At 49.7% G+C, this 13,327-nt stretch overlaps 1 protein-coding gene across 5 annotated transcripts in view; it reads left to right on the top strand.

The window, feature by feature from the left end:
- The window catches only part of Fanca (FA complementation group A), a 47,879-nt gene that overhangs the window by 17,408 nt on the left and 17,144 nt on the right, over positions 1–13,327 (top strand). Inside the window, exons 17-28 of one of the 5 annotated variants that reach the window (XM_019207956.2) lie at positions 49–108; positions 762–850; positions 1,725–1,785; positions 1,862–1,911; positions 6,404–6,480; positions 7,796–7,909; positions 9,757–9,893; positions 10,582–10,652; positions 10,848–10,944; positions 11,028–11,215; positions 11,829–11,925; positions 12,951–13,127. In XM_019207956.2, the coding sequence (XP_019063501.2) occupies positions 49–108; positions 762–850; positions 1,725–1,785; positions 1,862–1,911; positions 6,404–6,480; positions 7,796–7,909; positions 9,757–9,893; positions 10,582–10,652; positions 10,848–10,944; positions 11,028–11,215; positions 11,829–11,925; positions 12,951–13,127 (1,218 nt within the window). Of the gene's footprint in view, positions 1–48; positions 109–734; positions 851–1,724; positions 1,786–1,861; positions 1,912–3,635; positions 3,690–6,403; positions 6,481–7,795; positions 7,910–9,756; positions 9,894–10,581; positions 10,653–10,847; positions 10,945–11,027; positions 11,638–11,828; positions 11,926–12,950; positions 13,128–13,327 lie in introns of those variants that run through there. The other 4 variants (XM_010627586.1, XM_010627584.1, XM_010627585.1 and 1 more) reach the window with 4 other exon arrangements.

Genomic DNA, 13,327 nt, shown 5'->3' with positions numbered 1-13,327 from the left:
AGCAGCAGCCAGCGAACACCTTCTTCCCATTTTCATTTTCTTCTGAAGGTTTCCTTGGAGAACATGGGACTGTATGAAGATGTGTCCTTGGCTGGGGGCATCACAGAGGTAACATGGCCTCCGTTGCTCCTGGTTTTGGTCTGCTGCTCTGTGCTGTGGCTTGAGCGTTTGTCCTCTGGTGTTGCCCCTGATGCAGGCGGCAGTGTCCTTCTGGGGCATTTTGTCCTGCGATGTCTGCAGGCACTATGCTGGTTGGGAGGCTGTCGCACAGAGGCGCTGCCGGGTCTCCTAGGATGGAGTGGGCTGCCCAGTTTTCCTAGGAACTGTAGAAAAGTGCCATTTTAAAGTTCCAAGTTGTGAGAGAATATTCACAGGTGCCATTAGTGCTGGGTGAAGGAATGTCACGCAGTTTTCCATTTAACATTTATTACTGTTCAGAAGTTGCCATTTCAGCATTTTTTTAATCTCAAAAATTACACCTGTCGTTTCCTGAGAGGCAGAGAGGGTAGGCGGGATGAGGTGCAGGCAGACAGAGGGGACCGGTGGGGCCGTCCCAGGAGCCTCAGAGGGCCTAGCCTGAGTGTCTGAGGGCGGAAAGTGGCAGCGTCGTTCGTCTCCGCTTTGCTTGTGTCGGGGTTCATGAGTTACCGGCCTCCTTGCCCAGGCTCACGGCCATGTGGCCAGGCAGGCATTGCCAGCCTGAGCTGCTTGTTCTCTCTCCCTCACATCTTCGGGTCTCTGCTTCCTTGGGTGGGAACCAGCCCCGCAGCCAAGCGGCCCAGGATGTGGAGAAGGCCATCTCGATGTTTGAACACACAGGGAAAGTCCCAGCCCCTGTCCTGGAGGCCAGGTACGGTTGGGCTGTTGTGATAGCTCCAGGGTGGTGGGCTTTTCTGAGTGTGACTGGGTCTGTTCACAGAGCTGCATGTGTGCTGGGTCATGTTCTCTTTGTGGGAGATCAGAGTTGGATGTCAGGTCAGAGATGGTGCTGTGGGTGTGGAGTGAGGTCCAGAAGTGCGCAGCTAAAACATCCAGGGTGGGGCCCCTGGACTGTGTGGGGCAGGAGGACAGGGCCATGGGCAGGCATGTTTTAGGTAATGCCTTCTTGGGGATCAGGTAGAGCTAGTTTCAGAAATTAAGCAGTAAAACTTTATTGAATTCAGTGTGATCCCAGATACCTTGAATTCTGGTAGCTGCCAGTGTGGGTGGGTTGAGTTTAACTCTTTGCCATTTTGAGACCAGTTCCAAGGAGAAGACCTGGATTAGCCCCAAAGCAGTCCTCCTAGCTTTTGAGTAGCCCAGGTTCTGTGGCTAGCCCAGGGCAAGTGGAATGCGGTCCCAGTTCCCTAGACTGCATGGTTGTTACAGTATAGACTGCCCTTGGTGAGACTTTTTGTCCAGAACAGTGGAAAGGACTTGGAAACAAACCTCAGAGCCGTAATTGAGCTGCCTGTCATCCTAACAGTCGGGGAAGCTGAGGGAGGAGAATTCCAAGTGAAATCCAGCCTGGGCAACATAGACCCTATCTCAAAATAAATTAAAAGGTGGGGAAAAAAACCCAGAAATTAAAAGGTGAGGAGCTGGGGATGTAGCTCAGTGTAAAGGCCCAGTGCTGCAAAAACAAACATCGAGTGTGGAGCTGGAGAGGCCCCTGGGCTGTTAGGATCTGTGGGGGGGTGCCTTTCTCTTGACTAATCGTAGTGCTGTCTCTCCCTCTGCTGCAGCATATTCAGGAGGCCCTACTACATGTCCCACTTCCTCCCTGCTCTGCTCACGCCGCGTGTGGTGAGTGGCGTGTCACCATTGTCTGGGAAGGAGGGTGCCCTTGTGTGTGGCTCACTTGATCCTCTCCTGCCTTCAGCTCCCCAAGGTCCCTGATGCAAGGGCAGCGTTCATCGAGTCTCTGAGGAGGTACACCAGGGCTTCGGGAGGCTGCCATTTCAGGGGTGCAGAGATGATGGTTTTTGTAGAGAAATTCGTATATTAAATGTGTTTTATATGTAAAATACTGACTCAGAAATTAGTTGTTGTTTTTTTTAATTTGTTTCACTCTGAATAACATCACTAGTATTTTTTTTTTTTTGTAGTGAATTTTTATTAAAGGTAGGAAAAGAAACAAGCTGTGTAGAGTGAGTTTAGGCTGAGTCAAAGGAAGAGAAGTGCAGCCCACAGACTCAGGCGGCCCCCATGCAGAGAACATAGTGACCACGGCATCTTTCTTGAGTGAATATTTGGGATGCTTGGTCTGGTGATTAGAGTGAATGTTTCAGTATATTAACCTGGTGACAGGAGAGGCCAGACAAGGCAATAAGAGTCTCTTGAGAGCTTCACGCGGTGATCATCCTGCCTGGAAAGTCTCAGCCAGCTCTCCTGCCCCTCAGCCTCCAGTGGCGGAAAGTAGCAGCGTCTAGAAGGTTTTCCTGGAACAGGAGAGAGCTAAATCCTGCCTTCCAGTGATGTCTAGAAGGAGATGGGGAGATACCTTGAAAGGTTTTTAAGTTGTTTGTAGGGCCGGGGATTTAGCTCAGTGGTTCCAGCACCTGCCCTGTAAGCGCAAGGACCCAAGTTCAATTCCCAGTACCAATAAGTAAATAAATAAATACATACATTGTTTCGTATCTGGTCAAGTTGAGATTTTTAAGAACTTCATTTTTAATTCGTAATAAAAGTTTACAACTTGATTTTTTCAAAAAAGTCAACAAACTGCAAGCACCTGTTAACCTAAAAAAACAAAAAAAAAAAAGATGGGGAGGAGAGAGAGCCTGGAAAGGCATTTTTTTTCATCTTACAGTTAGACCATTCTCTGGGAGCCTTATATTTATTTCTGATGTAAAATATTTAAAATATACAGAAGAATACAGATAACAATTTAAAATACCTATTTATAAAGCACCCGTGAACCTCTACCTATATTTTGCTATCTTTGCTTTAAAAATAAATAAATTGAGGAGCAGGGTGTGGTGGTGCATACCTATATTCTCAGCACTGGAGAGGGTGAGGCAGGAAGATTGCTGCAAGTTTGAGGCCAGCCTGGGCTGGATCTTGTCTCCAAACAATAATAATAAACAACTGAAGCAAGTATTGATGGTCTGTGGCTGTAATCCTCCCACTTGGGAGGCTGGGCCAGAAGGATCAAGTTTGAACTCAGCTGGTTGACTTAGTGAGACTTTGTGCCTCAAAATAAAATTTTAAAATCTTATAGAGTCAAAGTCCCTTTAGTCTGGCTCCCTGACCTCATTCCCTTTTCCTGTCCAAAGAAACCCTTATCCTGACAGTATATGATTCATTCTTTTTCTTTCTTTTTTCAAAGACAGGGTCTCACTGTATTGCCCAAGCTGGCCTCAAACTCTCAGTGATTCTCCTGCCTCAGCCTCCTGAGTGCTGGGATCACAGGTGTATGCTGCCATGGCCAGCTACTGGTGTATGATTTGTTCCCTTATTCTTTTAGTTTGCATGCTTACTTCCGTAAGTTAGGTAGCTAGGCACAAAGTACACACATCAGATCAGGTTTTGTGCTTCTCAGTTGTGAGTGGTGCCGTGCATATCATTCTTGAGGCAAGTTTTCATTCACCCTGTCCCATCTTGTACTCATTCGTTGACTTTCGCTACCCTGAGAAACCTTGCTTTGTGCCCAGAAGTGACCCAGCAGACTGCCTGCTGCACGGGCTGCATGGACTGATGTGCCTCAGGTGTGTTACAGTTTTATTCTTTTTGTTGTTGTTGTTGTTGTTGTTGTTGTTGTTGTTGTTGTTGTTTTGAGACAGAGTATCACTATGTAGTTGAGACTGACCTGGAACTCACTATGTAGCCCAGGCTGGTCTCGAACTCACAGCGATCCTCCTGCCTCAGCCTCCCAAGTGCTGGGATTACAGGCATGTGCCACCATGCCCGGCCACAGTTTTATTCTTTTAATAGTGCTTCAGGGAACACCTTGTGTCTCTGTGAGAAGATTTTTGGTCTCGAACTATCCGCGATCCTCCTGCCTCAGCCTCCCAAGTGCTGGGATTACAGGCATGTGCCACCATGCCCGGCCACAGTTTTATTCTTTTAATAGTGCTTCAGGGAACACCTTGTGTCTCTGTGAGAAGATTTTTGGAATTTTCAGTGAATTCCATTGGTTTTAATTTGAGGACAGTGGACTCTGATACTGAATTGTCTATTCCATTGTGTGCGATCCTCCTGCCTCAGCCTCCCAAGTGCTGGGATTACAGGCATGTGCCACCATGCCCGGCCACAGTTTTATTCTTTTAATAGTGCTTCAGGGAACACCTTGTGTCTCTGTGAGAAGATTTTTGGAATTTTCAGTGAATTCCATTGGTTTTAATTTGAGGACAGTGGACTCTGATACTGAATTGTCTATTCCATTGTGTATCTTTGTATCCATAAAGATCTCCTGCATCTTTTGTTAGATTTCTACTAAGTATCTGTTTTTTGTTGCTACTGTGAACAACATATTCTCTGGCTTTTTGTTGTAGTTACTGCTGAGGTTTAAGTCACCTGGGATTCAGTAACCCTGCTGAACTTAGTCTTAGTCATTGGCTAATTGGCTGGATTTCCTTCGTAGGTAATCATATTGTCTGCAAGGACAAATATTTGTCTCTTTCTGATTTTTTTAAAATGCTGCACATTGTTTGTTTGTTTGTTTATTTATTTATTTATTGGTACCAGGGGTCAAACTCGGGTCCTTGTGCTTGCGACACCACTGAGCTACATGCCCGGCCCTACATAATATATTTAAATGACATTTACACTTGGGAAAAGAAAAGATTTAAAACTTACAAAGAAAATTTGAGTTACTCAGTTTTAACGAACTTAGTACAGCGCACGAATTTGGAAAAGATGACCACGTTTGTGTTTATGTAGGAAGGGTGGCCATGGCAGTGTTTGTCACCTAACGCAGAGTTTGCAAACAGAAGCAAAACATGAGCAGGTGCTTCTGTTTATGAACCAAATTGTTGGCAAACAAGTGTTTGTCCACTGAGGTACCACTATAAACTTCTTTGTAGAAGCAGTACCAAACATTGTACAAGATTAAAATATACAGGACAGGGGCGGGGATATGGCTCAGTGGTGCCACCCTGCCTGGCAAGCACAAGGTCCTGAGTTTGATCCCTGGTACCGGAGGAAAAAAAAACAGGATAAAAACCTACAAACACTTTAGTTCCTTCCCAATTTTTATGTCTCTTTTTGTTCTGAGTGAAGGACTTACAGTCTGATGTGGGATTGTAGGCGTCATCAGCCAGTGTTATGACAGAGTGCTTCTCGAGCTGTACCGTGAGTTGCAGTGTCTGCTGTGGCTGTTGTGTGTGTACCTTCGTCACATTGAGAGATCCCTCTGTGGCCGTGCTGAGGATTTGTGCAAGAACGTGTTCCAGGCTCCTCGTGCTCTTTTCCCTTGAGCCGTCTCACGGCAATTGCTCTGGTAGATTCCTCCCTGGAACAGCCTCTATTTAGTGTGATTCTTTTGCTTAATGGGCTGCTGATTTGTTTTCACGATGCTCAAGGTGGGTTCTGCACCCATGTCTGGGCTCTCATGTGATACGGCTTTGGCATCGAGGTTTTTTGCACCTCTGGATAGACTAGTAGCTCCTCTCTTCGCTGGGATAGTTTGTGTATGGCAGGGATTCTCTCTTGGTGGAGTAGTGGCAGAAGTGGCTGCAGCACCTCTAGTCCTAGTGGCTTTTGTTGCGTCAGAGATGGGGCCCTGACGCATTTTCGTGGATGGCCTCTAGTCAGATTTTTAACCCTTCCTGAGACTTTCTGTAGGTTTCTTACTTCATCTAAGTTTTAAAATTCACTGACAGTGTTGTTCAGGTGGTGACAAAGGGCTGCCAAAGACCCTGTCTCAGAAAGATAAGTGTAGCACAGACCCCCTGAGAAGACAGTGCTGTGGGCTGCCCATGGTGCCTGGCCACCCGGGGTCAGTGGGACACAGAAGAGTGGGGACAGCTGTGTTCCAGTGTAAAACCCCATGTGATGGATTTAGGGCAGAGCAGGACCCTCAGCCTGGAGTACCCGCAGGCAAGTGTGTCTGTGCGGTATAAGGCTGTGGGTGGGTGTTTTTATTTTCTCATTATTTATTACTAATAGTGGCATCGAATCACTTAAATCATACATGTGTTTATTATTTTTTTCATACATATATTTAAAATCATGGCCTTTTTTGTTGTTGGTACATGTTTGTAGTACGTTATGATTGTGTTCATCATGGAGAATCAATACATGTACGTTTTTTAGACCGCCTTCCATGCCTTCCCTCCTGGATTTTTTTTTTCTTCTAAAACCAGTACTTTATATAGTACTGTATAATTTATTTAAATTTAATGTATCCTTTTTGTTTTATAACAGTTTTGAAAGTATGGATCTGAGAATTGAATTGACTTGGATATTGTCTCTGATCCAGGATGGACAAAATTCCCCCGTCTCTGTATGCCGCCTATTGCCAAGCCTGCGCCACTGCTGAGGAGGAGAAGCCAGAAAGTAAGGCTCCTGGCTCCTGTCTGCCACTACTTGTGAGAATGAGCATCTGTCCCCCATGCCTGTGTCGGTGACTGCAGGGCTGCTAGAACAGAGGCTGTCACCACTGTGAGGCCAGCGTGGTGATCTGAAAGCAACTGGCTAGCACTTTCGGGGGTATTGTGCTCTGGAGGCCACTCTGTCACATTTACAGTGCGTAGTGGCCACTGGGGATCAGAGGTGGTCCTGGTGGGTTGCGGGCACTGTCTTCTGATTGTTTAGTTAGAGGTGCAAGTGGGAGGTCTGTCTGTCCACAAAGGATGGGGACTCAGGCCTGTGCTGGCCCCATTCCTAGAGCCCAGGCTCTGCCAACTGCATGGGCCATTGCTAGCAGTGTTGTCAGGGGCAGGTCTGTTTGCTGGCAGCCACTGGTGCTGCGTTGTGAGCTGTGTGAGTGCTGCTGTTTTAGGTCCTCTGCTGCCTGCAGGCCCAGCGGGCCATGAGAACCTGTCCTGACCAGCTGCAGAACTTTTCCTAGTTTTGGCTCCGGGTGCCTCCTTCTTACTCTTAGACCACGTCCCATAGCCATGGAGAACAGAAATGTGAATGGACGAAGAATGGTGTGCCCTGACCTGTGGTACAAGTGGTGTGGCCAAAGCCACAGGCTGAGGCCTGCCCCATGGGGCTCTGAGGTGCCCTCTCTCAGGGTCTGACAGCTAAGAGCCATGGTTGCTAGCTTCATTTTGGGTGAGGCCCATGGCACAGCAGGACATCTGTGTGCCTGTGCCTTTTCCAGCCACCCTAGGACTTGTTTCACTCTTCACATATATATGGTGTACTTTCCTTTTTATAACAAGCGTTGTGGAGGTCTGAACCTGTGTCCTACGGAACGTAAGTGTGACTTAGTAAGTGGGGGCCATACCTGGCTCTTGGACACTGCACAGATAAAGCATCCTCCAGCCCTGATCCTGACTCTGCCCTTGAGCCTCAGGGCTGCACTGGTCTTTTTTCATCACATACGTGCTTTTCACAGCTGTGGAAGTTTTGTGACCACAACCTATTTTTTCTTAAACTTGTCTATAAACGTGTCATAGTTTTGCGTGGTCCCAGGGGCCTGCACACGCTAGGCAAGCACTCGCCACTGAGCTTCACCTGCCCTAGAATGTGTTGGTTTTTACTGTGACGTGATGTAGCCAGCTCAGAGAGGACTTCATAGGCCTCCTCATGGGCTCCTTGAGCCTGGGTCCACCATCTGTGCACAGCTGTGGCCATTAGGATTTGCTTTCCTCCCACATGGAAGGTCCTATGGCCAATGTTAAGCTATCCACCCCTCCCTCAGGTGCAGACTCCAAAATGGGGACAGAGCCCGGCTTTGTGGAAGAGGCCCTGGGGCCGCTCAGGGCTGCACTCTTTCAGCTCAGAGCTTTGATGGCTGACCCCACGCAGTACGACGGTGAGGACTCAGTGTCTGTGGTGGGCTGTGCGTCCTGGGTGAGTGTGTACCCGGCATGTCCTCCCCGTGGTCCCGCATGCTTGACTGGCTGATGGGAGAGCAGCCAAGGGTAGCTGCTGCAGCTCTTAACAGAAGCTGAATGTTCTGCTGTTGGATGTCCCCAGAGGAGGAAGCCGGGAGTAGTTGGTGTCGGCATAGTTCTTTTCTTCCCCTGACGGTAGGCGTGAGATCAAGCACACGGGGCTGTTGTATAAAGCAGGATGAAGTGCTCACCTGTGCCCTGGGAGTACATGGCCACAGAGCACTGTTACCAGTGGTTCCAACCAGAATCACCCACTCTAGGCCTCATGGATTCTTTTTTCTTGTCCCCACCAGGACCTTGTACTTGCAAGGCAGGTGTGGCACCACTGAGCTAAATCCCTGGCCCTCGTGGATTCTTTTCATTATGATGTATGCAGGATATAAATGAAGCCCCTTTTCACTGAGCATATTAAATACCTGAAGCTGGGTAATTTGTAAAGAAAAGAGGTTTACTCATATTACATTTTTGAAGGCTTGAAGTCCAAAATCGGCAGTCCCCATGGGCTTGGTTGCACCTAGCATGGTGGAGGGGCAGAATCTTGTGAGACGGAGCCAGAGGGATTGAGGAGGGTCAGGCTGGCTCTTTAGGACAAGCCCTCAGGAGGCCTGACCAGTTGGTCCTTCTGAAGGCGATGCCGCCTACCCCCCCATGTCACCTTGCTCCCAACTTCCATTTCCCTTTTAAAGGTCCCACCTCCCAGCACTACCATCTGGGGGACCAAGCCATGGCACTGAGTGTGACAGCTCTTTGTTTCTCCTGGGTGGGTTTCATTCACCTCAACAGCCTGGGGGGGGGCAGTACTCACTTGCTGTGCCCAGGCTGTGTGCACGATGGCAGAAGTGTGACCTTTCAGAGTTGTGCTCAGGCAGAATGTGGTGGTTATGGGTTGGGACTTTTTTTTTTGGTGGTATTGGGAATTGAATCCAGGGACTTTGTACTGAACTATATTCCCCAGCCTTTTTTATTTTAGTTTTTATTATGTATTTATTTGGTACTGGGGATCAAACTCAGGACCTCGAGCTTGCCAGGTCGGCACTGTGCTGCTGAGCTAAGTTCTAGACCTTTATTTTTTAATTTTTTTAAACTTTTGAGACAGGGTCTTGTTATGTTGCCCAGGCTGAGCTTGAACTTGTGATCTCCTGCTTCAGCCTCCAAGACATGCACCATCATGCAGCTCCCACCCCTTGTTTTGAGGGTTCTTACTGTGTTGCCCAGGCCAGCCTTCAGCCTCTACTCCTGGGCTCAAGTGATCTCTACTTCAGCTTCGAGGTCATCAGGACTGGGGTGGTACCCTGCTCCTGCTCAGAGTGTGGGAGTTGGAGCTTTTAGGAAGCAATGTACTGAGGGAGCAGATCCTGAGGAGAGTCAGGTCAGCCCTGATTCCAGCAGCAGTGAGGTGGTTTCTGTGCTGCAGTGCTGTATGGCTGCATAGTCTTTGGAGTCGCACATCTAAGAGGCTTGTGCTTCACCGACCTCACTGTGTACAGAGGATAGTGAAGGCACTGGTAGCTCTCGGCCAGTAGGAGGGACTACTGGACAGGTTGGGCTTGTGCTGCCCACGCCGTGTGCTTGGTGCCATGTAGCACACGTGTCGGGGCCTTTTCACTTGCCTCCAGCGGTGTGGACAAACACGGTTTCCATTGTCGGGCTGGGCTCATTGGGTGTGTTGCCCCCGTGTGCAGAGGCTGGGGGTGGGCGGAATGGCCTGGCTTTCCCAGGCATCATCCCCCACACTTCCCACCTGTCTCATGATTTCTGTCTGCAGTTCTGTCTGCTCAGATGGCTGTGGTTGCTGAAAAGCTTGGTGCTGTCTTGGATCACAGGAGGAATGAAGTCTATTCTGAGGAAATGAAGATTCAGCTCAGCATTCTTGCACCAGATGTCCCACGGCAGCACCAGGCGGTGGGTGTGGGAAACGGGAGGCAGCTGTCAAGGAGCCTGGGCCACCATAGCCTGTTAGTGTAGGAGGAGTTCTTTTACTCTGGGGGATTTGGGGTCAGAATTGAACCCAGGGCCTTTGCTCATGCTACCACTGAGCTACATCCCCAGCCCATTTTTACAGTTTTATTTTGTGGCAAGATCTCACTAAGTTGCCCAGCCTGATCCTGAACTTGTGATCTTCCTGTCTCAAGCTCCCAAGTAGCTAGGATTATAGGCATGCACCACCGTGCTAGGCTCCTTTACATTTTAAAGAAGAGTATGTTGGCCTGGTGTGGTGACACACACCTGTAATCCCAGCACTTGGGAGGCTGAGGCAGGAGGATCGCTTTGAGTTCAAGACCAGCTTGGGCTACATAATGAGTTCCAGGTCAGTCTCAACTACATAGTGAAATCCTGCCTCAACAAAATAAAACGAAACAAAAAACCCAAACAAACAAACAAAAAGAAGTTTATGTTGTAGAGGGCACTTGCAATAAAGTATTTGTCCTCTGGTCCGTTAGCATCAAAAGTTTACTGGTCTCACTAACCTGGAGGCCTTAGGATTGAGGATGGCCATCCTGACACACTTGTCCTGTGACTTCCTCTGCCCCTGTCAGCATAGCTACTGTGTGCTCAGGGCTGCAGCCTCAGGTGTCTGTGTCCCCTGCAGGTGGTGGATCTGCTGCTGACGGCTTTCTGTCAGGACCTCATGGCAGCTTGCAGCTTTGTCCCCCCAGAGAGGTGAGAGTGCAGGAGAGTCACCTGGTGTTCCTGGGGCAGGCAGCATTTTCTCAGACAGGGACGCTGTGGAAGACTTGCCTGTATGTGCTGTGGAGACCACCTGGCCCTCAGAGGTCTCCCATACTCGGGTCAGTTATGGGAGGCCATGTCGGCTGGGAGCCCACCACTCCAGAGTGGTCTCTGCTCTCCTTACAGGCAGGGCCCCTGGGCTACCCTCTTCGTGAGGACCCTGTGTGGTCGTGCACTGCTGCCTGCAGTCCTTGCCCGGCTCTGCCAGCTGCTGCGTCACCAGGTATGCTGTGCCACCCCAGCCCAGGCTGGCCCTCAGTGCCTGGGCAGCCATCACAGCTCTGCCTCCTCTTGTCTTCCTTTCAGGGCCCAAGCTTGAGTGCCCCACATGTGCTGGGCTTGGCTGCCTTGGCTGTCCACCTGGGGGAATGCAGGGCCACGCTCCCAGAGGTAGACCCAGGCCTTGCCACAGCCACCTGCAGCCTTCCTGTCCCAGAGTTCCTCGATGGCCTCCTGTCCTGCCATGCTGGGGAGTCTATGCTCTTCTGCCTAAAGTGAGCCGGTCCTTAATCCTCAGCCATGGCTTCGCCCTCTGCCCCCCACCAAACGACACATACTCGCCAATTAAAATATAGAAGACAGGTCAAGGTGCAAAATGGTAGAGCTTGTGCGTAGCATGCATGAGGTTCTGGGTTCAGTCCCCAGTGCCAAACAGAAGCAGAAGAAGCCAGGCCTGGTGTCTGCCCTCACTGAGGAGGGAGCTTGTGGAAACTGCTGAGCTGGGCTGAGGCTGCATGAGAGTTTTTCTAAACCAAGAACTGAACTTCAGGCCGTGTGGTTATAACATTGACTGAATTCAGTTTTGTGCAGTTCAGTTTCCCTTCATTCTGCTGGGGATGGTGGTTTTGTGATGTAGGGGATTGAACCTAGGGCCTTCACTCTGGGCTTAGAGACAAGGTCTTTCTAAGTCACTAAGTTGCCCAGCCTAGGTTTAAACTTGTAGTCCTCCTGCATCAGCCTCCCAGATGCTGACATTGCAGGTGTGCAGCACCACGCCCAGTTCCTTCGCTCGGTATGGACCACGTTGCATTGGTATGGACCTGTTCCCTGTTGGTCCCGTGTGATGGGATGTGGGGTTGGCTCTGGTCAGGACCTTCTTTGCCACAGGTTCTGCACGGCAGCGATCACCTACGCTTGGTGCAGGTTCTCCCCTCAGCCCCTTGGAGCCCTGCGCAGCTGTTTATCTCCAGGCCTTATCAAAAAGGTGGGTCTGCACACCCACCTTTCAGCAGGTATCAGGTGCAGCTCTTTCCAGCCCAGGGACCCTCAGTGTGGCCACAGCTGTAGGTGGCTTCCATGCTGGGCGTTGCTGTCCTTCCACATTTGAGTAAACTGGGTTTGGTGATGGCTTCAAGTGTCTGCTCTTCTTTTAAGGGTGGGGATATTGATATTTGGAGGGACAGGTCAATTCAAAGATGAGCACTTGTAAAAAGTATCCTTCCCCTTGAGGAAACATTCTAATTCCCTTTGTCTAGTAATGCTTGTTATGTTTATCAGAAGGGCAAAAATTTAATGAGTATTAGGAACCCTAAATTTCAAAAGTGACAGTAAAGTTATAGTCCAATCCAGAGTTACTGTTGCACAGATCTTTTTTCAGAGCTGAGGGTGGAACCCAGTACTTCAAGCATGCTGGGCAAGCACTGTACCAGTGAGCCACCTCAGCCCTCCTCTCACTGAATTCTAATGAACACCTGTGTAGAGAACAAGTGATTTTCAGGTCCAGGCTTCACGTTAGAACAAGCTGAGAAGGCTTTGAAAGTGCAGGTTGCTGGGCCCTGCCTGAATAAATTGAGCCTTGGGAAGCAGTGCTGGGGATCCAGGCTACACGCACGTCTTCACTGTTTGAGGAATCTAGTCCCAGGGGCCGGGAGTAAAGAAAGCTGTGTGAGAGACTCGAATGGAACCTGTAGCCTCACAGGGGGAGCCGGGCTCTCGAGTAGCCAAGGGCGATCTCCCTCGAGAGATAAGACAGGCAGTGACTGCCACAGTAAGACATTTGGCTGGTCCTCTTGGCACAGGTAGGAAAGACCCCATGCTGGAGAGCACCAGGGGGATACCGGCCAGCCCCAGGCCAGTCAGATGTGCCCACAGATTGCACACAGCACTGCCAGCCGGGGTGCTGGTATTGTTGAGCACCTGGCGGGATCCTGGGCCTTGGAACAGGCCATGAAGAGTGGCTACTGGCCCCTGCTCCCAGCCTCACTGAGGACTCATCCGCATCTGTTTCAGTTTCAGTTCGCCTTGTTCAGATTGCTTTCAGAGGCCCGAGAGCCTTGTCCTGGGGAGAACGTGACCGGCCCTCCCTGGAGACCCTCATGCCTTCCTTCTGCAGACTGGCAGAGCGCTGCATTGGCTCTGTGGCGACAGAGCAGCTTCCAGGAGCTGCTAGAAGAGCCGGAGTTTCGGGTAGGTCCCTGTCTCCCTGTGACACCGTCCCTTGATCCATGTCTGTGGCTGAGATCTTCCTGGATCACTGTGGCTTTACATGTAGCTGTAAGAAACTGCCCGAAGACCTACCAAAAGTCACTTTTTACAGACAAGTTTTAGGGTGGGGAGAAGGGGGCGGAAAAACACACACACACACACACACACACACACACACACAC

Source organism: Fukomys damarensis, unplaced genomic scaffold, assembly GCF_012274545.1.
Source record: "Fukomys damarensis isolate Sample0158 unplaced genomic scaffold, DMR_v1.0_HiC HiC_scaffold_32, whole genome shotgun sequence".
Lineage (NCBI taxonomy): Eukaryota > Metazoa > Chordata > Mammalia > Rodentia > Bathyergidae > Fukomys > Fukomys damarensis.
The sequence above is the reverse complement of the archived record's forward strand: the minus strand, read 5'-3'. Positions and strand labels throughout refer to the sequence as shown.